Source organism: Antechinus flavipes, chromosome 1, assembly GCF_016432865.1.
Source record: "Antechinus flavipes isolate AdamAnt ecotype Samford, QLD, Australia chromosome 1, AdamAnt_v2, whole genome shotgun sequence".
NCBI classification, from domain to species: Eukaryota; Metazoa; Chordata; class Mammalia; order Dasyuromorphia; family Dasyuridae; genus Antechinus; species Antechinus flavipes.
The window spans coordinates 98,087,333-98,112,775 of record NC_067398.1 but is presented as its reverse complement, the minus strand read 5'-3'; the positions used below and the strand labels follow the sequence as shown (position 1 = coordinate 98,112,775).

General features: G+C 33.9%; 1 protein-coding gene across 3 annotated transcripts in view; it reads left to right on the top strand.

The window, feature by feature from the left end:
* Nucleotides 1–25,443, top strand: part of CCDC171 (coiled-coil domain containing 171) — a 451,802-nt gene that overhangs the window by 48,881 nt on the left and 377,478 nt on the right. For all 3 annotated transcript variants that reach the window (XM_051987110.1, XM_051987103.1, XM_051987118.1), the window contains one exon: nt 3,093–3,239. In XM_051987110.1, coding sequence (XP_051843070.1) covers nt 3,093–3,239 — 147 coding nt within the window. The remainder of the gene's footprint in view (nt 1–3,092; nt 3,240–25,443) is intronic.

The window sequence follows — 25,443 nt, the reverse complement described above, 5'->3', positions numbered from 1 at the left end:
GAGCATAGTTCCAAATTGTTCTCCAGAATGGCTGGATGTGTTCACAATTCCACCAACAATGTATCAGTGTCCCAGTTTTCCCACATCCCCTCCAACATTCTGCATTATCTTTCCCTGTCATTCTAGCCAATCTGACAGGTGTGTAGTGGTATCTCAGAGTTGTCTTAATTTGCATTTCTCTGATTAACAATGACTTGGAGCATCTTTTCATATGGCTAGAAATAGTTTCAATTTCTTCATCTGAGAATTGGCTGTTCATATCCTTTGACCATTTATCAGTTGAAGAATGGCTTGATTTCTTATTAATTGTCAATTCTCTATATATTTTGGAAATGAGTCCTTTATCAGAACCTTTGACTGTAAAAATATTTTCCCAGTTTATTGCTTCCCTTCTAATCTTGTCTACATTAGTTTTGTTTGTACAAAAACTTTTCAGTTTGATATAATCAAAATTTTCTATTTTGTGATCAGTAATGATCTCTAGTTCTTCTTGGGTCATTAATTCCTTCCTCTTCCACAGGTCTGAGAGGTAAACTATCCTATGATCCTCTAATTTATTTATAATCTCATTCTTTATGCCTAGGTCATGAACCCATTTTGACCTTATCTTGATGTACGGTGTTAAGTGGGTCGATGCATAGTTTCTGCCATACTAGTTTCCAATTTTCCCAGCAATTTTTGTCAAACAGTAAATTCTTATCCCAAAAGCTGGGATCTCCCAGATTTATTTTTAAGGAGTTTTCTTCAGATAATTTCTGTGTTTCATTTTCCAAACTCTTCTGCAAAGCTCTCATTTCCTTTCTTCGTTTTTCTACTAACTCTCTTTTTAAGATCTTTTTTGAATCTTTCCTAGAAAGCCTTTTGAATTGGAGTCCAATTCATATCTCCCTTTGAGGCTCATTTTGCCTTTAGTGTTCTCTGTTCTACTCTGTCTCCAAAATAGCTATCTGTGGTCAGAGTTTTTTCTTTTTTTTTTAAACTCATTTTTTAAAGATTAAAGTCTGCTCTTAGAGCAAAGGGGAGATGTTCCCAAGCTTCCTTTACAAAGGACAGCTGCTTTAGGCTGCCCTGGGGCAGTGCTGCCACTTTCCTTCCCATGCTGGGTGGGCATGGCCAAGTCTCCTATTGTTGTGGGGTTCAGGGGCTCATGATTTGGCTTTTGTAGTTGCCTTGGAGGTCTCATAGCTGGTGTGCTGATCCACTGACTTCTGCACTAGGACAGAGTAGCCAGCACAGCTGTTTTTTGGCTAAGAGCTTCCTACTAGGTCTCCTGGGGCTTGGAGGCGCCTCTGCCCTGGGTCCCTGAGCTGTTCCTGTGCTGGGCCTCCCCCCGACTGACTGAGACAGATCTTTCCTGAAGTTCTTCCACAATATCTTCTACTGGAAATATCTGTGGGTCCTGTCACTCCAAAACCTGGTTAGAGGCTTAATCTGGGGTTGATCAGAAGGAAGCCAGGAAGAGCTTAGACAAGGACCTGCCCACTTTCCGCCATCTTGGCTGTGCCTCCTCCCCTCCCCCTCAAGACTACCATAGTTCAAAATGAGAGCATATTAATTACTGTTAGCAGGTCAGTAAGTATTTTGTAAGTTTTTACTATGTGCTGAGTACTGTACTAAGCTCTGGGAATATAGAGAGAGGCAAGAAGACAGTCCCTGTTCTCCAGGAGCTCATACTGTAAGCAACCATGTCAGTAAAATAGTCACATTGTAAATGAGAGGTAACCTCAGAGGGATGGCACAAGTGCTAAGGGGAACTGGGAAAGGCTTGTTACAGAGATGAGGTTTGGTGAGGAAAGTGATCATTCTAGGCATGGGAAACAACCAGTGGAAAAGCAAAAATACCAAGGAGATAGAACATTATGTGTGAGAGTAGCAAGAACGGCAGCTAGATGGCACAGTGGATAGAGCACCAGCCCTGAAGTCAGGAGGACGGGAGTTCAAATCTGGTCTCAGACACTTAACACTTCCTACCTGTGTGACCCTGGGCAAGTCGCTTAACCCCAACTAACTCAGGAAAAAAAAGAGAGAGACTCCAGTAGCAAGGTCAGTTTCTCTGAATTGTGTAGTATGTTAAAAGGAGTAAGATGCAAGAAGACTTAAAAGACAGGGAGAGTCAAGCATTTAAACTTGAAATCAGTTTATTATTTTGAGTCTGACTTTTTTTTTCTCCATTTGTCATATAACTAATTCAACTCCTTATTTTCACTTCTACTACCTTAAAGACCTGGTCTTGTGCTTTGTTGTGCCATGGGAAGCGACCCTGGGCTCTGAAAGGCAGGAGAATACCAACTAGCTTTGGAAGGAAAAAACATGTATGTTAAAGTCCAGGGACTTTTTTTTGCTGTTTGAATTTAAAGTTAAGGAGGTTTATCAATAGGTTTGCCTAAAGGCGATTATTTTTTGGACATGATTTCTTACAAAAACTCTTGTTTGTCCTGTTTTCTATATTTAAATGTTTCCGTTTATTGATGGTTTACAATTATCTGCTAAGTTGTATAAGGCTTATAATTGGTGTCAGTAGAGGAGCCATGCCATTGTGCTCATTGATCCTTGGAAAAGAGAAGTCTTTTTAAGTTTAGGTAGTAACTGATATGGCTTAAATTTGAATGTTTAAAAAAATTAAGTAGACCTTACTTGAAAAGCTTTTCCTATTCTGCACTAGCTTTTTGAAAACTTTGGAATTAAGGGGTAAATATGAAAGTTTCACTAAAAACTATATGCATAGTTTAAATGTCATAATTTCACAGTCAGTCTCTCAGGTACTACAAATCATGCTAATCCAGTCTTTAGTACATGAAACAGACATATTATTTTTGCTATTAAATGTTTTTAGAAATTAATGAGGTAAACAAACATTTACAGGATAGTAGAATTAAAGCAACATAGAAATATCTACGAAAGTCCATTTAATAATATGCCAAACACATTTTCAAAGTTAAAATACAATGATGACACTGTACAGATTAAAACTTACTGTGAGACCATGTGAACTATCTTAGATATGTATTCATTGCTTTTTCAAATATAAACTCACTTAAAAATCCCATACCCCTTTTGGTTTAAATTTAACTACATAGTTCTTTTATTTCTAGGAACAAGATAATGCTATACAAAATATGCATAAGAAAATGGAAAATCTAGAATCAGAACTCCTTGATTGCACTAACCGTTTACGGCGACAAACAAGTGAATTTGAGTTAAGCTCTACTCGAGAGGAATTACTTAGAAAAGAATATGAGGTAAGCTTCATTATCCTCTTATACTTAGATGTTATTTACCCATGAACAATCAATCACTGCTCTTTCACAAATAATGGTAATATATTTTGCAATTTGAGATATGAGGAACAAACGATATTAATGATAGTGGAAATAGCATTGATTATTTTTTTAATCACACAGCATATTCACTTTGACTCATACATATACTTATCCTTATCAGATCTGGGGACATTTTCACCTTCAAATATTGTAGATTGTTTCTATAGTCTATTTGTCATGTAATTCTGTAACTCATATCAATATTTAGTGAGATAGTTTAGAATATCAGAAAGAGCCTTGGGTTGGGGTCAGGATAACTGTATTCACTTTTCCAGCTGTAATGCTTATTTTGTGGCATATTTAATATGTTCAGGCCTCATATTCCTCATATTTGAAATGGAGTAATAATAATAATGACAGCTAATATTTTTGTATCACTTTAAGATTCATGTGTTTTATATATATTGTCTCATTTGATCTTTGTAGCATTGTGAAATAGGTTGATATTATCATTCTCACTTTACAATTGGGGAAACTGAGTTGCAGAGAAGTTAGATACTTTGCCCTGGCACACAAAGTAAATGCCTGAGGTAGAATTTGAATTGAGCTCTCCCTAATTCCATTTCCTACCAGATTATCCACTTGGCCAACTAATGAATGATATTTTGCTGCTTAACTTCACAGGATAGTTATGGATAGATATGTACATTTTAAAACAAAATAAACATGAGGATTCCCTACCATTAATTTTCTTTATATCTAGAAGATTATTTTTAAAATTCATTCTTCTGTTATCATTTTGAAGTTTGAAGGTAAATAATTTCATATTAAAGATGAGATAGTAACATAGCACATGGCTCTGTGATTTTTAATATTTTTATCAGTGAAGTGGTTAAAGGCATGATTGTCATGCTTCTTGCATTTGTGTGAAATGGAAAGCTTATGAGGGCCATCATAAACATTAAATGCAAAGTTAGGATCCCAAAAGCTTATGATGGGCCAGGAGTATGAGCTGAATCAAAGAAGATGAAATTTAATAAGGATGAATGTAAATTTTAAAAATCTTATTTATAAGAAAAGATAGATGTATCTTGAGTGCAGTTTACTTGAAAAACATTAATAAATACTAGTGAGCTGCAAACTCAAGTTAACACTATGTTATATCAGTGAAGAAAGGTAGAGGAACTGTGGGAAGACAGGCTTATTGGTATACTACTTTGTAGATGGATCTTTGAATTTCTTTGTTCTGGAACACATTTGGAATTATTGATGAAAATGACTAAATTGTTCATATCTTTTGATCCACAATTATTAGTACTGGGCATGTACCTCAAAGAAATCAAAGGCAGAGGGAAAATTCATTGAGCATTCATTAAGTGCCTACTATATGCCAATCATTTCATTAAACACTAGGAATACAAAGATAAAAATGAAACAATCTCTGTCTTCAAAGAGTATGAATTATTATCTCAGGAGACTACGTGTACATAAATAAGCATATAAAAAATATATATATACAAAATAAGGTAAATTTTTTCATTTCCTGTCCTGTCCTTTCTTTTTTCCTGTACCTTCCTTTTCTTTTTTTGTGGGGAGAAAATTATCAGTTTGAGGAGTATGCAAGGTTTCACCCAAAGGGTAGTTATATTAGCCAAGTTTTGAATGTAACAAAAGATTTTGAGAATTGGAAGTAAATATGAACTTTATTCCAAGCATGGGAGAACCAGTGCAAAGAAATGGATTTGAGAGATAAAATTATCACATGTGAGAAATAACAAGAAGGCTAATACTCACTTTCTGATAGAGAGGTGAAGGACTCAGTACAGAATGGAACAAATTATTTTTAGGCATGGCCAATGTGAGTTGTTTTTTTTTTTTAACTGAACTGTACATATTTATTACAAGGGTTTATTTTTCTTTCCTTTTTCTTTTGAAGTGGTAGAGTAAGAGAAAATAAATACTTGTTAATTAAGAAAAAGGAAAACAATGTTTATGTGGGATATAATTGCTATCTTCAGGTATTTGAAGGGCTGCCATATAGGAAGCCATTAGAACCAAACTTTTTGTCCAATATTCAGGTAGTTGCTTTGGCAACATTTTGTACTTCTTTTTCCAATTTTCTAAATAACTTCCTTTCCAGTTTTTTCTTACATCTCAAAATTTTTCCATTTCTACCCCAATATTCTTATTTATTAAAAAAAGAAAAGAAATGTCTTTTTAAAAAAATACTTTTTTTTGCTTCATCTCTTTCAGCAATTTTGGTTGAGTTTGTATCCTAGCACTGTTTTTCTTTGGTTTTGCCTTTAGATGTTTTAGAGTTATTCTTTTGTCTGTTTTTTTGAGCTTCCTTTCCTCCATAATAGTCTTTATAGTAATATTCTTTTTCTGTCTGCTCATTCTTCTAGCCTACTTTCTCACTTTGGAATTGATTTTTGGGTTCTGTGGCACTTCTGTTTTTTTTTTTTTTTTTTTTTTTTTTTAATTTTTTTAAAATAACTTTTTATTGACCAAACCTATGCCAGGGTAATTTTTTACAGCATTTTATTCCTTGCACTCACTTCTGTTCTGATTTTTCCCCTCCCTCCTTTCACCCCCTCCCCCAGATGGCAAGCAGTCCTTTACATGTTAAATAGGGTACAGTATATCCTAGATACAATATATGTGTGCAGAACCGAACAGTTTTCTTGTTGCACAGGGAGAATTGGATTCAGAAGGTATAAATAACACGGGAAGAAAAACAGAAATGCAAACAGTTTACATTCATTTCTTTCTTTCTGTTGGTGTTCTTTCTGTGGGTGTAGCTGCTTCTGTCCATCCTTGATCAACTGAAACTGAATTAGCTCTCTTTATCGAAGAGATCCACTTCTGTCAGAATACATCCTCAAACAGTATCGTTGTTGAGGTATATAATGATCTCCTGGTTCTGCTCATTTCACTCAGCATCAGTTCATGTAAGTCTCGCCAGTCCTCTCTGTATTCATCCTTCTGGTCATTTCTTACAGAACAATAATATTCCATAATGTTCATATACCACAATTTACTCAACCATTCTCCAATGGATGGGCATCCATTCATTTTCCAGCTTCTAGCCACCACAAACAGGGTTACCACAAACATTTTGGCACATACAGGTCCCTTTCCCTTCTTTAGTATCTCTTTGGGATATAAGCCCAGTAGAAACACTGCTGGATCAAAGGGTGTGCACAGTTTGATAACTTTTTGAGCATAGTTCCAAATTGCTCTCCAGAATGGCTGGATGTGTTCACAATTCCACCAACAATGTATCAGTGGCTCTGTTTTCCCACATTCCGCATTATCTTTCCCTGTCATTCTAGACAATCTGACAGGTGTGTAGTGGTATCTCAGAGTTGTCTTAATTTGCATTTCTCTGATCAATAATGATTTGGAGCATATTTTCATATGTCTATAAATAGTTTCAATTTCTTTGGCTGAGAATTGTCTGTTCATATCCTTTGACCATTTATCAATTGGAGAATGGCTTGATTTCTTATAAATTAGAGTCAATTCTCTATATATTTTGGAAATGAGGCCTTTATCAGAACCTTTGACTGTAAAAAAATTGTTTCCCTTCTAATCTTGTCTGCATTTGTTTTATTTGTACAAAAACTTTTCAAGTTGATATAATCAAAATTTTCTATTTTGTGGTCAATAATGATCTCTAGTTCTTCTTTGGTCATAAATTTCTCCCTCTTCCACAGATCTGAGAGGTAAACTATCCTATGCTCTTCCAATTTATTTATAATCTCATTCTTTATGCCTAAGTCATGAACCCATTTTGACCTTATCTTGGTGTACGGTGTTAAGTGTGGAATAATGCCTAGTTTCTGCTCTGTGGCACTTCTGGAAGGAAGATCTTGAAGGAAGAAAGATGCTATTTTTTAGGGTGTTGTGTTTTTTGAGCATCTCAGGGACAGAATCATAGACAAGCTTCTGGTGTGAGTCATTTTTCAGCTGTTCTCAGCTCTTTGTGACCTCATTTAGGTTTTTCTAGGCAAGGGTACTATAGTAATTTACGATTTACTACTCCAGCTCATTATATAGAGGAGGAACTAAGGTAAACAGGGTTAAGTAGCTTGCCTTGAGTTCCATAGCCAGTAATTGTTTGAATTCAAGAAATTTGAGTTTTTGTAACTTTAGGCCAGGGACTCTACTCACTGCTTCACTTTTCTGTCCTTTGCAAACATCCAGTCTTCCCAAATGGTCTGATTTAGGGCCAAATCTGATTCCTGCCCCCTGATCTAAGCTCTACAAATTTCTGACCTAAAGTTTAGAATTTGACCCATAGTAGATTGCTCTTGGCAGCTCATCCAATTGGGTGCCTGCAGGTTCAGAGTATAGAACTTCATGTCCTTCATTTGTCTGGGTTTCCTTCCTTGGTGTTCTTCCATGAGCTTGGCTAAATGCTGCAATTGATATCCTTTTCTGCCCATAAGGGCTGAGCCACACTGCTGCTGCTTCTAAACTTCTTCTTTTCTTGTATGTGGCTTGGAGTACCACCCCAGCACAGGTCCCCCTTCCCAGGAAGCACTGGATTTGTGACCCCTCAGGAGGTAGTAGATGGCAGGGCCTTCTGTCTCTCCTATTTGTGGTGCCCTGATATGAGGCTGAGAAGTTCTGTTGTCCTGGTATACCATCTTTCCCCAAGGGTTGGAGCGCTCCTGGCCCAGCCTAATTCCTAATGTTCTCATACTTTTTGGTCTCCAAAGAGATACTGTGTCAACTGTGCTGGATTAATAACTCATTATGACTTTTTCTGTTTTGTGTTTTTTTTTTTTTTTTCTCGTCAGGATTCAGTCTGGTACATTTTCTAGGTTGATTTGGAAGTGTTTATGAAGGGAAGCTCTATTTCCTATTTCCTCTTATTTACTATCTTGTACTATCTGCTTTATAAATTATAATAGTATGTTTCTCATTTTTATATTTGATTCTGCATATAAATATTATTGTGTTATATTTAATAATAAATTTAAGTTTTTATTCTTTATTGCCAGTCTTTTGAGTTGGTGATGCTATGAGGCAGAAGTTCACATTTCTTGGCAGCAGTTCATTTTGCTGTTGCGCACACACACACACACACACACACAAAAGTAAAGAGTAACTATTTCCTAAATTGTTTTGGGTTTTGAAATAAAATGTATATATAAAAAAGACCAAGATAAGAATTGTGAATAATAACCAAGGAAGAAAGATGCTTCAATTTTTTTTTAATGGAGAAAATGTTTTGGGTCATGTGCAATTAATTAATAAACTAAAGGAACTTTAAGTCTTCAATCTTGTAAACATTTTAACTTCAGTTGGTACTACTAATTACATTTCATGAGGTTATTTTTCAATATATTTGGTCCAGAAAACTATTATTCCTCTGTAAAGAGAAGTCACTCAGTATGGTATAGCTTAATCACCTTAACATGGATCAATGGACTTTTGGATCAGAAACCTGCCCTTTTCAGTTTTATAAAAGTGGTGTTGAATACTTAAGAACCAAGGGGAAAGTGAACTGGAGAAAGAAAGATCCATTGCTTCTATAAAATACTTTTCAACCAGGAGGGATTTGTTATCTTGGGAAATAAGCTTAACTTAATAACAGCAAAATATAGGTTTTACAAAGTGGAGACTCAAATCTAATTCCAGAAGAACTTTGGATTCTGTAAAAGATTATGGTGGAGTAACTATCCTTACTAATAATTGTTGAATTGCTTCTGTCAATCATACTGAATATAATAATAATAGAACTGCCTTAGAATGTAACTTGGCTTTGAAATTATGCTTCAAACTTTAGAAGAAAAAGGGGAAAATTTATGTAATAATGTAGAGACTTGTTTTGTTTATTATCTTTTTTAATCATTCATAAAGACAGCTTGTATAGATGAGTCATTTTTATGCCCACATTTAAACTCCTTTGCAAATAGATTATCAGTGGTGGATTATCCTAAGAACATGGTAATACATCATCAAGGTAAATAGAGTAATGTTTACCAAAATGTTTTATTCAAAGTTTATTAAAAAAAAAACTTTATTTTGAGTACTGAAATTTTGGTTATTAAAAAAGAAAGGAAGATTCCATTAATTTATCTTCCATTTTAATCAGAATTCATAAAAATACAGGGCTTATTGTAAAATCTTTAGCATCCTTCAAAATTCAGGTAAAGTGCTACCTTATTAAATGAAACCTTTTTTCATCCCCCAGTTAACACTACCTCACCTTACCCCCCCCATTATTTTGTGTTACCAGTAGATGTCACTCTGAGATAAATTTTGGCTGAATGCTCACTTTTCTGACTCCTCCTATCAGATGCTGAGACGATCACTGAGTAGATCACATTCTTTCCATATTTTACTTTTCAATTCCCAGAAGGCAACTCTAGGAGGCACAGTTTTCTTTTGGTTTATTCCATCCCACTATTACAGCTTGGAATTTTTTCCCTGAATTTTTCAACACAGCTACACCTGGTTAACAATTTGATAGGGCCTGCAATAGCTTTTTAGCCTTTGAGAACTCTTAACTTCATCTTCTCAGCTTAATAAATCATTGGAGTAGTATATAAGAGGAGGAAGGAATTAAAACTTAATTTATCTAAAAATTTTCTATAATTTTGAAAATTTTGAAAATTTCTATAATTTCTATAATTTCTTTTCCCCTATTCTGATTTACTGTGATTTTAGAATACTAAAATTTCTTTAGTGTGCTACAATTTCTACTCTGAAATGATTTTCATAGAAATAAAGGTCTTCTCCATCTTCACCCTCATTTGCATTTTTAATTGATCTATAAGATCCATCTCACTCAGAATTATATCATGATCATTTGAAAAGTTAATTTAGGTAACTTTGTAGTGCAATGCTAGACTTGGAGTCCTTCCTTAGACACTGGTTATGGAGTTCTAAGTAAGTTACTTTAGTATTCTTATCTGTAATATGGGGATATTATTAGCACTCCTCAGAGTTTTTGTGAGAATAAAGTGAGATAATATTTTAAAGCGCTCCATAAGGCTTAGAATTCTATATTCACGTTGGTAGTTAGAATTAGTAATAATTAAGTTTTTATCTCACCACATTAAAATGGGTATTTATATAGCACTTTAAGGTTTGTAAAGCACTTTATATCATGCTCACACATTTTGTCCAAATAATAAGTACTATTCTTCTCTGTTATGGGCCAGAACTTGAAACAAGGTACTAAGTGGAATTGAGGAAACAGTGGTTAAATTTAGTTTAGCACTGATTTAATCCTACAACAAATAATTGTTTCCTAGTGATATGATTGGTTTATACTTAGTGTAGAGCATCTAAGCTAGACGCCTAAGCCAGGTAGATTCGGAGAGCTAAAGGAAAGCTGGCAAAGTCAGAGAAGGCTCCTGGTGGCAGGAGCTCAAACTCTCCGAACCAAGGAGAGAGATAGGCCTCTAAGAAAGCTAATTGGGCCCCAAGAAAGGAGACAAGACTTTGAAAGAGATGATAAAGGATTTGGACTTTAATCCCTGGCTACTTATGTGATGATTACTGAACTGAAACGAAGGCTGTTCCCAGAGACTCCAAAGAAACCGAAACAAGAGAAGAGAACATTACACTTCTCTGTTCCTCTTGTTCTCTTCATTCACTTATGATCAAATGCAGGTGAACATATTTGGTGCTAATATTTGTTGAATAGATAGATAATGTTAATAACTATGTTACCGAGACAGTCTAATCTGTCATAAATTACATAAATGGTGACTAAAAATCTCTTTTAATTGTACTTCATTTTTAATCTAGGGATGCAAATCTTTTCTTGATTATATTTATTCAGATTGAAATATTCAGTTATAGAGATGGTCACACTATCCAACACCTTGAATTTAAATGATACAATATGTAATTTACCTTTATTAAAAATAAACTGGTTAATCATTGCATTTAGGAGAGTCTTGTCATTTTGTTTGGTAGGGAGAATCAAAATGAGCTTGCTGTATTTGGATTGTTTTTAGTAGGTAAATGGATTGGGTAGAATTGCCTTGTTATAATGGAGAGGCTTGCATAATTCAATGAAAATAAGCTGTGCTGTGTGTAATTACCTAAGATGGATGAATTCTACTGATCCATGATGAATTCTGATAAAAGGTGATCCATTGGAGAAGGAAATGGCAAACTTCTCCAGTAACTCTGTCAGGAAAACTCCATGATCAGAATTAAAATGATAAAAAAAATATCAGGAGATGAACCTTTCAGGTTTGAAGGTGTCCAATATGCTACTAAAGACAAATCCCATTTATTTTGTTGTTATTCATTGGTGTTTGACTCTTTGTAACTCCATGGACCATACCATGCCAGACCCTTCTATCCTCTATTCTCCCTTATCTCTCGAACTCTGTCCAACTAAATGTTTGTTGTTTGTGACACTATTTATCTGTCTCATCCTTTCTGTTTCCCTTTTCATTTTGCCTTCCATTTTCCCCAATATCAGGGTCTTTTCTGATGAATTCCATCTTCTTATTTTGTGGCCAAAGTATTTAAGCTTCCAATTTAGTATTTGGCCTTCCAGTGAATAGCTTGAATCAATTTCTTTAAGCATTGTGACCTCCCTACTAAGTAAAGGATTCTCAAAAGTCTTTAGCACCACAAACTGAAAGCATCAATTCTGCAGTGTTAAATTTTCCTTATAGTTCAACTCTCATAGTCAGACATTACTGCTGGAAAAACTATATCTTTGACTCTATGTCCCTCAATTTTTTCTAGATCAGTGTTTTTTCCAATGAGAAATTTCACATTTTTTTCTACTTTTTGATGGTTTGATGTTGGAATCCTTACTAACTGCTAAGTAATTAGAGTTGATCTAATCTTACAAGAAGATGTTTTGGGCAGAACCTGAAACAAGGTACTAAGTAGAACTAATTAATACAAGGCTTGTGTTCACACCTTTACTCATTGAAGTTCAATGAGTTCACACCTCCCTTGAAGCTCGTTGGGCCAGAGAGCACTATGGGAGAAAACCCATAATCCCTCTCTCTCGTATCCCACAATTCCTCCCTCTTGGATAAAAGAAACAGACAGAAGCTCTCGGTCAGATTTCAGTAGAGTTACGCCAGAAGCCCTCTCTCCGAGGCAAGGCAGAATATTTTCCACTTCAAAGGACAAAGCGGCAAGAGCTCTTGGAACCAAGCAGAGAGATAGGCCTCTAAGCTAACCGGGCTAGATAATAAAAGATCTGAACTTTTATCACCTGGCTGCGTTTTGAGAAGAAAAAGCTCACAACAGTTTGACTTTGTTTTATTGTTTCGTTGTCTCTCATGAAATCATCACTTGACGAACACATTTTACTTGATGAATTCTAATTTTTAAGAAATTATTTCCTATAGCTAGATTTTGCAATACCTTTTCCATTTGACCAATTCTGCTTTTTAAGGAGTTCTTTTTTTTTTTTTTAAAGGAGTTCTTGATGATTTTTGTATGTCTTTTACAATTTGACCAGTTCTGTTTTTTTAAAATGTTATTTTCTTCAATATTCTTTGTGTTTGTTTTACCAAAGTGTTCATTCTTTTTTCATAATTTTCTTGCATTATTGTCATTTTTCCCCAATTTTTTTTTTTTCTCTATCACTCTCTTAACTTTCTTTAAGTCTTCCAGGAGTTTTGGGTTCAATTAATATTGATCTTTGAATCTTTGCTTGTAGCTGTTTTCACGTTGTTGTCTTCTAAGTCTTTTTTGTCTTGGTGCCTCTGATGTAGCTTTTTATGGTCAAGTTCTTTTTTTTTTTTTTTTATAATTTCCTCATTTTTTCAGATTATTTTTTCATTTCAAATTTTATGTTAAAGTTGGGTTATGCTCATGTTGCGTGGTGAGTCCTTGTCTCACCTTTGTCATACTGCTGTTTTTGAGCTTGTTTTGAGAGTCCTGCAAGTTTTTGGTGTTTCCAAGGTGATCTTCAGAGAGGTATGGTCAATTTTCTCTTGATCTTTGCTCTGGTATTTACCCAGAAAGGACTTGGAGCCACAAGCACTAATGTTTTCTTTCCCTTGGAACTCTAACTAGGGGCCCTGCTCCTTTATTACCAACCACCAGTACTCTTCTGCTACCCAGAACAGCATGAGCAGTAGAGTTGCCCATCAGTGCCTGGTATACCCAGTGTCAGCAAAGGGTACCTTGTAATCTCTTTTTGACCATTCTTTTGAATTCTTATTGTCTCTGGGCTGAGAGCTCTTGAAACTGCTGCTGGTGCAACCTACATTTCTGTGTCACTGACTTTACCTACCTACTCTCAAGTTTTTTAAGGCTAGAAAAATGTCCCCCCCCAATCTTTTGTTGGCTCTGCTGCTCCAAAATTTGACTTGATGTGTTATTTTAAGGTTGTTCATAAGAAGAGTTCAGTTGGGTGGTTGCCATCTTTCCAGCTTCTTTTCCAATATTTTTTTTTTGCTTTCACGCTCATTAATTTATTAAATAATTTTAAATTAAACTCCAAACCCTAAAATCTTTTTTTTTCCTTTTTAAGAATTTTAGTTGAATTTGTGCCTATGCTTATCTTTCTATGTCTGTATCTATATATCTATGTAAAATACTCATATTTACCATTAATTTCCCCCCCCCCTTTATTATTTATTCTTTCAGCCAATTCCTGATTATGTTCTTTTTGCGAGGGAAGGCTCTAGGCATTTGGAAGGGAATGTCTGAAGTAGTCTCTTTTGCTATTTTCTTGGGAATACTGTGTGTTATAGTATTCCAGAATCTCAGAGATAAGTGAGACTTGGACTGCAAACTTTGTTGCTCTCATAATGGTTTGAATTGGCACAAAATCTGCTCACTGTCCTATTGGTCTGACTTCTGGTTGATAGTGACTAAATCCAACACCAGTCTAGAGAAATTTGAAACAAGTCAAGCCCCCTTGCTAGGCATATTTCTCAGATCCAAACCTAGGTCAAGAAATTGAAGTACTCAGTCCACTCTTTTCCCACCCTCGAATTTCTTGCCCTGGTTATTCCATTGTCAGCTTTCTACTGGGTTAGATGTCAGAACTGAGTTCATCAGTTTTCTATTTAGTGGTGGATTGCATGTTTCATCTTTAGTCCTTTGGAATTGTGGTTGGTCATTGTGTTGGATCAGTTAGTAAGGCTTTCAAAGTTAGTTATTTTTATAACATAGTGGTTATTGTTTAAATTGTTCTAGTTCTGCTTACTTTAGTTTTTATCAGTATATACAAATCTCAGGTTTTTTGAAACTATTTCCTTCATCATTTCTTTATTTTTTAATTAACTGTTATCTTTGGCTCCAAAAAGCTATAGCATGTGCAGCAGTCATATTTTGGTAAAACTATCTTTGCAGATAAGCAAAAGCCAACATATATACATACATATATACACGTACACACACACACACACACACAATTTGTTGTATGTTTCTTGGACACAAAACACTCATAAGAGAAATATACAAAGAATTTTTTTCCCCTTTAGACAACTATTTCATTTTAGATGCGTTAATGTTACTTGTGCAGAAGCTTTTCCATTTTGAGTAATCAAAGGTATCTATTTTATCTTCTATTAATGCCTTTATCTCATTTACAAATATAGTCTTACCTATAGCTATGAGAGATATGATCTGTTTCTTAATATTAATATTGTTAATATTTCTTAATATTAATAATCTGTTTTTTAATATTATTGTCTTTAAAATTAAAGTCATTTGTTTATGTAAACTGTATTATGGGTGTTGTAAGATATTGCTCTAAGTCTGATTTCTAGACTGATTTTTGGTTCTTCCACCAGTTTTTATCAAATAGGAAGTTTTTCACTAGGTAGTTGATTTTTTCATTTTATTAATAAACACTGGATTATTGAATGCTACTGTTTGAGAATCTTATTTCTTTAACTCATAGTATATGGTTTTGATGACTACTGCTTTATTACATAGTTTGAATTTTGGAAGTGCTATTCCCTCTTCATCCTTACTTCTTTTCATAATTATTCATGTTATTTCATCATATTCCTTGATTTTTTTTTGTAATCTGCAACTTTTAAAAAGTTTTTTTTAATCTCTTCTTTACCTATCTTTATTCCTTTAACTTCTTCTCTTGTCTCTTTGCTGTTGTTAGCATTTCCAGATTAAGTAATAGTGGAGAGAGTAGTTATCCTTGTTTTACTCCTGTATTTGTTGAAAAAGGTTCTAATTTATTTTCATTTAATAGGATGTTTGCTTTTGGTTTTAGGTAGATCTTTAAAAAATTAATATTTAAAAAAGATCTCTATATCTGCTTTTTTTGTTTTTGTTTTTGTTTTCTTTTTAGTATAAAATAGTATTGTATTTTGTCATAAGCTTTTTTTGGTTTTCTTTTTAGTATAAAATAGTATTGTATTTTGTCATAAGCTTTTTTTTGGGGGGGCATCTATTTAACGATCATGTGGTTTTAGATGTTTAGATTTTTTTTTCCCTGAGGCAATTGTGGTTAAATGTTTTGCCCAGGGTCACACTGTTAGGAAATATTAAGTGTCTGAGTCCAGATTTGAACTCAGGTCCTCTTGACTTCAGGGCTGGTAGTTTATCCATTGCACTACCTACCTGTCCCAATTAGATTGATTTTTTAAAAAATGTTGAACTGTCCTTGCATTCCTTGTGTAAAATCCCACTTTATCTTAACATGATTTCTTAGATAAATCATTATAGTCTGTTAAGATTTTGTTTAAGATTTTTGAATCAGTTACATGAACTGGTGCTGAGTGAAGGGAGCAGAACTGAGAGAACGTTGTATACAGTAATAAAAAGATCATGTGATGATCAGCTATAATAAACATAGCTCTTTTCAGCAATGTAGGAACTTTAAGACAATTCCAGTAGACTTGGGTCATCCACATCGAGAGATAACTATGGAGACTGAATGTGGATTTAAGCATAATATTTTCACCTTTTGGGGGGGTTTCCTTTTGTTTGCTTTTTCTTCCTCATGTTTTTTTTTTTTTTTTTTTTCCCTTTTTGACTGATTTTTCTTTTTTTTTATTTTTAAATTTGAAACATCCTCCCATATTTATTTATTTTTAAATAGCCTTTTATTTACAAATATATGCATAGGTAATTTTTCAGCATTGACAATTGCAAATCCTTTTGTTCCAACTATTTCCCTCCTTCCCTCCCCCTTCCCCCAGATGGCAGGTTGACCAATACATGTTAAATATGTTAAAATATAAGTTAAATACAATATATATATATAGATATACATATATATGTACACACACACACACACACACACACACACACACACGTCCAAACAGTTATTTTGCTGTATAAAAAGAGTCAAGCTTTGAAATAGTGTACAATTAGCTTGTGAAGGAAATTAAAAATGCAGGTGGACAAAAATAGAGGGATTGGGAATTCTATGTAGTGGTTCATAGTCATCTCCCAGAGTTCTTTCCCTGGGTGTAGCTGGTTCAGTTTATTACTCCTCCATTGGAACTGATTTGATTCATCTCATTGCTGAGGATGGCCACATCCATCAGAACTGATCATCATATAGTATTGTTGTTGAAGTATATAATGATCTCCTGGTCCTGCTTGTTTCACTCAGCATGTGTTCATGTAAGTCTCTCCAGGCCTTTCTGAAATCATCCTGTTGGTCATTTCTTACAGAACAATAATATTCTATAATATTCATATGCCACAATTTATTCAGCCTTTCGCCAATTGATAGGCATCCACTCAGTTTCCAGTTTCTGGCCACTATAAAGAGGGCTGCCACGCACATTGGTGCACATACAGGTCCCTTTCCCTCCTTTAAGATCTTTTTGGGATATAAGCCCAGTAGTAACACTGCTGGGTCAAAGGGTATGTACAGTTTGATAGCTTTTTGAGCATAGTTCCAAATTGCTCTCCAGAATGGCTGGATGTATTTTGGCTGATTTTTCTTGCACAATTATAAATATGGAAATATATTTGAAAGTATTATACATCTATAACATCAGATTATTCACTGTATCAGATTATTTACTGTCTTGGGGAAGGAGGAAATGGTGGAGGGAGAGAATATTTGGAATACAAAATCTTACAAAAATGAATGCTGAAAATTTTATATTTATTAACATGTATTTAACACATTTTAAAAAAGAAAATACTAAAAAAGAAAAAAAAAGATTTTTGACTCAATATTTGTCAGTGATATTGGCTTACAATTTTCTTTTTTTTCTTTCTTTCTCTGGTATTGGGAATACATTTGTCTCATAGCAGGAATTCTGGTAGTATTCTTTCTCAGTTTTTGAGAATAATTTGTAAAATGTGGGTACTAACTCATAAATTTTTTTTTTTAAATTAAATTCTCCTGTGAATCTATCAGATACTGGATTTTTTTTTTCTTTGATAGTTCTTCTGTAGCTTTGTACATTTCCTTTTTTGAAACTGGATTATTTACTATTTCTCTCTGGTCTTCTAATAATTTAGGTATTTTATACTGTTGAAGGTATTCCTTTATTTTTCTGTATTCTCATTTTTTTAGTGCATTACTGTGCATAATATATTCTGATTGTTTTTTTCATTTCTTCTGTTTTTTTCTTTTCATTTCATATTGTTCAATTGGTATTTTACTGATTTGATTTTTCTGCTCTCATCTATTATGGAGAGATGACATCATCAGGTGTCAAGAAGGGAATCTAATTAAACAAAGGGCCAAGAAATGGTTCTATTGTACTTTGATGATCTTAAAGGAAGAATGGAAAGAGAGGGGAAAAGAAATACATGGTGGGGGCAGTGGCAATAAGAGGTAAGACAAAACTTTTGCTCTTATTATTTCTCTTTTAAATACTGAGGAATAGGTCTGTTGTAGTTGTATGTTCTCTTCAGGTTACAAAGAGCTGTCTCATTAAGTATTCAATTATTTTCCTTCATTTTTAGGTGCCTTAACTTTACAAATAATAGATCTGAAGGCAATATTTCCTTCTGTTGTTAATTATTTTTCCTGTTGATTTATGTGTTTATGTTCAAGGTTTTTGAGATTTCTTCTTCCTGAAATCTTTGGTTCTTTCAGGTTTACACCTAAGAAAAACAAAACAGTATAATCTTGCAAGGGAAAAAATGTATTTTTAATGAAGTAGATCTCCTAAGCATACCAAATCCAAAGACTAGAACTGCATAGAAACCTTCAAGTACAAATATAGGAATCAAGAAAAAACATAAAAAGGTAAACATAAGAGAGTAATCGTAAGGGGCTTAAATACTGATGAATTGTTTACTTCTCCTTCTCTCGTTTTTTCCTTATTACTTCTTGACTCTTAACAGTTGTGGTTTCCTTGGGGCACTACTTTTCAGTGTCTCAGCCTCTTCTCCCATTGAGTAATTAATTCATGGTTCACCAGTCTAGGTCTTTATCCCAAAGATTTTCTGGGTGGTCAGAACAGACCCCAGTTGGATTCTGTGTTCTTTTCCTCAGGTTTGGTGGCATGTTGGGTAGCTCCCCTCCAAATGTACTATCTGTTCTGGTAACTTGTTTTTAGTTCTCTAGCCTTGTACTAGAAATTCAGAGTAGGTTTTCCGGCACCTGAATAGTCATCAGCAGTGATGCTGATGCTTTCTGTCTGAAACTCCTGGTAGGCTTTTTTTCCTGAAGGACTATAGCCTGGTTGTTAGGGCCCAGCAAACTTTGGCAACCTGGAGCAGTGGACTCAGGGGAGGGAGTGGGGGGAGACACAAGGTACAGAGATGGGTTTTGATATGTATCTGTGTAATGTCTTTGGGTCTGCTATTGGTCTATTGCTGATATCATGGAAGGTAGGAGCTGGGGACTATGTGAACTCAGGTTTTTTTTTAGTGGAGAAGGGGGGAATTTATGTTCTTTTGAATTCTGGATGTTAATTAAAATATGCAAACAGTTGACATTGCTTTATCTTTGGTTTATAACTTTTATTTTGGAGAGACTTGAGAAGTTGTGGATAAGACTTGAAAGGTTGTGGGTATTGGCGAAAAAAGTCTAGGGCTGCTGTTGCAACCCAGATGTCCCCATCAATTCATCTTTAAATAGACTTTTAATTATTCTTGCTGGTTTAGGTATCAAGACTATATAAGTGTCATTAAAATAATTTAATAGAACCATTTTATATAATTTTTTATTATAGCTTTTTATTTACAAGATATATGCATAGTTAATTTTTCAGCATTGATCTTGCAAAACCTTCTGTTCCAATTTTTCCTCTCCTTCACCTCACTCCCTCCCCTAAATGGCAGGTAGACCAATACATGTTAAATATGTTAAAGTATTTGTTAAATACAATATATGTATACATATCCATATAGTTATTTTGCTGCACACGAAAAATCAGACTTAGAAATAAGGTAAAAAATAACCTGAGAAGGAAATCAAAAAATGCAAGTGGACAAAAACAGAAACTTCCTTATAATTCATTTAACTTTTTTTTAGAAAACAGAGAGAGTGGAAATACTATATTGTGGTTCATTACTTATTTCTCATAGTTCTTTCACTGTGTGTAGCTGGTTCTCTTCATTATTGAACAAATAAAACTGATTTGGTTCATCTCATTGCTGAAGAGGGCCACGTCCATCAGAATTGATCATCATATAGTATTGTTGTTGAAGTAAATAATGATCTCCTGGTCCTGCTCATTTGACTCAGCATCAGTTCATGTAAGTCTCTCCAGCCTTTCTGAAATTATCCTGCTGGTCATTTCTTACAGAACAATAATATTCCATAACATTCATATACCACTACCTATTTTTAAAAAATGGTTTATTTAATTGTTTCTTTTAAATTATTTGTGGAATTTGCTTATAAATCCATTTAGTCTTAGAATTTTTTTCCTTTGAGAATTCATAAAAGACTCAGCTTCTTTTTCTTTGTTAGGGTAATTTAGTTATTCTATTTCCTGTTCTGTTAGTCTGGGCAATACATATTTTTGTAAACATTCATCCATTTTATTTAGATTGCCAATTTCTTGGTATAGACTAGGGCAATATAAGTTCTAATAATTGGTTTTATTTCTTCATTGATTATTATTTTATCTTAATCTTTTTTCTATTATTTTATCTTTTTTGTTGTTTTGATATTCTTTTTAAAAAAATCAAATTAACTAATGACTTTTAAATTGTTTTTAAAATCTAGTTTTATTTGATGATTTTTTTTTTTTTTTGGCTTTCAATTTTATCAATCTCTCCTCAGCTTTCAGGTTCTCTATTCTGGCATTTAATTATAGATTTAAAATTTGTTGATTTTCTAGTTTTTCTAGTTGGAATGTTCAATTTGTTGATCTGATTTTTAATTTGTTTAGTGATTAAATTTAGTGATTTCTTTAGTGATTAAAACTGCTTTCATATCATCTCCAGTTAGTATGTTGTCTCATTGTTGTCCTCTTTAATGAAATTATTGTTTCAATCATTTGTTCTTTAACTCACTTACTCTTTAGGACTCAATTGTTTAGAACTTTAGTTTTCAATTACTTTTTGATTTTTTTGTTTAAAGTCACTTTATTAAAAGTAATTTTTATTCCTTTATGGTTGATAAAAATGCAGCTAATTTTTCTACTTTTTTGTACTTGTAAGGTTTTCATGCCCTACCTTACATTACATTTTTAAGTGTCATGCATAGCTAGTAAGTAGATTTTATTTTTTAAAATTTACTATCTATTTTTCCTTATAATTCATTGAACTTTTTAAAAAAAGCATTTAGGTGCTATGTTGCTTTTTGTGTATCCTTCTCTCCAGATGTATATGATTTGCATTAATTTTCTATGGTAGGGTTAAGCAAAATATTTCCCTGTTTATCTGTTTTAATTTTAGAAAGCCTAGACATTCTTATCAGTGAAAAACTTTTTTTCTTTGGAGTTAAAAAGGTTCATCCTACTACTTTGATTTTTCTTAAGGATAAAAATAAAATACTTTTTTTATTAACATAGTGTGGGCAGAAGTATTTAATTTCTAGCTCTTACAATATTAGTTGGATCTATTTTTGCTTTTATTCTATCTGACATTATTATTGCTATTTCTGCCCTTTTTAATTCAGTTAAAATGTAATCAATTCTACTCAAGTTCCTTGTTTAACCCATGTGTTCATCTTTCTGTTTTATTATGTTTTTCTTTTTTTTCTTTTTCTAAAATAAATAGATTTTTGGATTTTGGATTCTGGCTTCTACTCTATTCTGCCACATTCTCCTGTTTTAAGAGTTTATCCCATTCACATTCACTGAGAAGAATTGATAATTGCATATTTTCCCCATCTTCTTCTCTTATACTTTGCTTTTTTTTTCCCACCTTCCTTCTTGAAGAGTTCCCCTCTCCCCCACCTTAAGGCTAATTCTTTTAATTTATTCTCATTTTTATTCTCCGTTTTTTTTTTCTTTTCCTCTTTTTCTCCTATTTCCCTATTAAGTAAAATGTATTTCTGTAGCCAACTCGTGTGTGTGTGTGTGTGTGTGTGTGTGTGTGTGTGTGTGTGTGTGTGTGTGTATTTTCCTCCTTTCTTGGATCAATTCAGATTAGAATGAGGGACATGTGTAGCTCACTTTCCATCCATTTTCTTTCTTCTTTAGTCACTATTTCTATTTGGGTATCTCATTTATATTAGATAATTTTCTTCATCCTTCTTGTCCTCTTTTTTTTCCCCCATCCCCATGTGTTTCTCTTCTCTTCCCTTTTCTCTTCTTCTAAGGTCATCAAAACTTATTTAATAGAATTGTTCCTAGGTCCTCTGTCTAACTAGACTCCCTCTTTGTCTCCTGATAATGGTAGAGTTCTTTTAGGATACATAAATCATTTTTCTATATGAAAAAACAGTTTATCAATTGTCTCATGACTGCTATTTCATATTTTATATTTTTATGCTTCTCTTGATTTCTGTATTTTTTATTTGAAGTTTTCTTTGAAGCATTCTAGTCTTTTTATAAGGAATGCTTGGAAGACTTATTTTTTCATCAAGGTCCATTTTTTTTCCCCTTGAAATTTTATGTATAGCTTTTGCTTTTAAAATTTTCTTTCTTGTAAACCTATGTTCCTTGCCATATGTAATAGCATATTTTAAAGTTTTGTTCCTTTAAAGTGACTGCTAAATCATCTGTGGGCATTACTGTTTTTTCTTTTTTTTTTGAGTATAATATTTGAAATCTTTCTTTTTGTTTCCATGTAGCATTTTTTTCTTTTACCTAGAAACTGGATTTTGTCTACCATGTTCTTAGGAGTTTTTATTTGGAGATTTATTTTTGGTAGTGATAGTATAGTTTTACTATTTCTAATATATTCTCTACTTCTATGAGATATAGGCATTTTTCTTTTATTGTATCTTGAAATGTGCTGTATATGCTAATTGTTCTTGGTCATCACTTTTTGGTATTCTAATGGTTTAAAAATTTCCTCCCTCATTGCATTTTTCAGGACAATGTGTGTGTGTGTGTGTGTGTGTGTGTGTGTGTGTGTGTGTGTGTGTGTGTGTGTAGTGATGCTTTACTTTTCCTTCTACTTTTTCAATGTTTAACTTTAATATTTCTTGTCTCATTAAGTCATTAGTTTCTATATAGTCTATTCCAATTTTCACAGTTTGTTGTGTGGGCAAGATTTTGTACTTTGTACCTCTTTTTGTTGTGAAATCATTTAAAATTGTTTCAGATTCTTTACAATGCTATTTGAGTTTTCTGTTTGACAGAGATACTGAAGTGGTTTGCCATTGCCTTCTTCATTCAGTGCCTCTTTTTCTAAGTGATTAATTTCATTTTGTATTTTTTTCTATAATTCTCATTTCTTTTCTACTTCCTCCCCAGTAGTACTTTGATTTGATTTATGAAAAACATTTTTGTACTCTTAAAAAAAAACCCAACAGGAAAAAGCCCCAAAGCTCTTAATTTCTTCTGGGAATTCTAGTTTAATTTATATTCACACTATCTTTTTCTTTGAAATCTTGCTTGATGTTTTTGGGTAATTCTCTTCATATAGATTTGTGTCTTGAGCATCCTTATCACCACAATTGTATTTTATTATGGGATTGTTGTTGTTGTTCATTTAACTAGCCTACTTTTTGACTCTGGACTTCATATTTTGAATGGGCTCTAAGCACTCCTGGTGGGAATGTCTGGGGTAATCTGTTCTTTGTTATTTATTTGCTATTATTCCAAGATCACATAGACAGCTTCGGCTGAAGGACCTGCAAGCTTTCATTCTTCCCAAAATTGTTTGATCTAAGGCAGACCCTTTTGGGCTGATCTCTGCAAGTTCTTGACCTGGCTTTCAGTCTGAGAAACTTACTTTTGGACTTGCTTCCTTGGAATTTTAATAGATTGCTGCTGGTCTTGGCCAATATCAGGAATGCTCTTCAGGTTCAGAGCAACAGAATGATAGGTTTGCTTTTTGGTCTGAGATTCTACCCTTCTTCATACTCTCAAGGCTTCAGTTTGGGTTAAAAGTTGAAGCTAGAGTTAATACTTCCTATGGTCAGAGCAATAGAGATTCTATATGCTTTTGAATTGAACTTATTCTTTTCTCAGTGCACAACCTTCCTTGGATTTGCTCAGCTCCTTACCCACAATTACCACTCCATGGATGCATGCCCTAGTTTTGTGACACCAAACGGGCACAAAGCTGGCATTTGACACATGCTTCTTGAGTTCCTGTGGTGTCTCCTCTTGGTCCTCTCTTTTTGCTCTGGTGCACAGCCTCAATCTTCTTTTTTTATTCCCTGGATACAAATATGTTTCAGATGTGCTTTTTGCTAGATCTCCTCCCCACTGTCTGCAAGCCTCTCTTACTGATATGGGCTGGAAAAATGACTCAGTTTTTCTTGGAGTTCTTCGTGATATTTTCATATGTTTGGAAGAATTTGGAGGGGGGAAAGATGGGGCTTGCTATACTAGTCAGATATTCTGCCATATTTATTAAGTACTTGTGAGCTAGTTACTATACTAAGTTTGAGGATATCAAGAGTACTCCTTTTCCTCAAAGAGCTCACTTATTTATTGGGAAAAACAATATAAAGTCCCAGGTACAAACAAGATAGATACAGCACAAATTGGAGATAATATCAGAGGAAATGTATTTTGAGGGACCAGGTAAGTATTCTTACAGTGACTGAGATTTTATCTAAGACTTAAAGGAAGCATGGGAAAGCAGGAAACAATATTATGGAGGAACAGTATTCCTGGGATGGAAAAGAGATAGTAAAATGAAAAGAGAGTGAATTGGAGTACCTTGTGAGGAAAACATCAAGAATGTCAGCATTATTGATTTGTAGAAAATATGAAATCAAAGGAGGTATAAGAGAACTTAAAAGGGAGGAAGGATTCAGATTGTAAAGATTTTGAAAGACAAGCAGAATGATGTATTTGATGAAATAGTTAATTGTAGTTAATTCAATAGGGTTGTGTTTGTATTTGCAGTTCATTTTTGATAGCTGAGTTGAAGATGACCTGCAGTGTGGAGAGACTTAAGGCAAGGAGATCAACTAGTGGGCTACTGCAGTAGTTGACAAATATTTCTTGAGTTGACAAGGTCTACCATTAAATGGTGGTAATACAAGAGGAAATAGGGGGCATATGCAAGAGATATCCTGAAAATAGCATTGGTAAGATTTAGGAATAATTTGGAAGTATGGGTTTAGATTTAGTAATTAAGAGATTATTGATGACTTCATTGAGAGCTATTTCAGTTGAATGATGAAGTCAGAAGCCAACTGAAGAGAAGAGTGAGAGGAAAAGAAGAGTTTTCTTTATCATGGAGTTTTAAACTTTGAAGAAAAGGAGAAAGGAGAAATATAGGAAAATTAAGTGGTATACTTTGCAACCAAGGCTACATTTCTCCTATAAAAGATCTGCTTATGATGATAATCTTTGCTAAGTTCTCTTTAGGACTAAGCCCACTATGAGATACACACTCTCTCTCTCTCTTATAGTACATTCCCTCTAATGGCACGATTTTCTTTACTCTAGCTAATCTTGGTAAGTCTAACTTGCCAGACAGTGGCATTTTTCCCCCTCATGGAGTATTTCCTGGTTAATTGTGAGTTTTTCTGAGGGAACTTTTCTTTTTCCTTTTCTAACTATATGCTCTTTCAACTCTACTTCATACTTACTATTCCTGGTGTTTATTGTATCCCTTTATTTTGTCTGGAACCCCTTCCCTAAATAAATCCACCTTTTGTCAAAGAGAAAAAAAAATTAAATGGGATGAATGGTTTAAGCCAAAATTTCTAAAGATGAGTGTATGTAAGCAGAGAAACTGAGAACTTAAA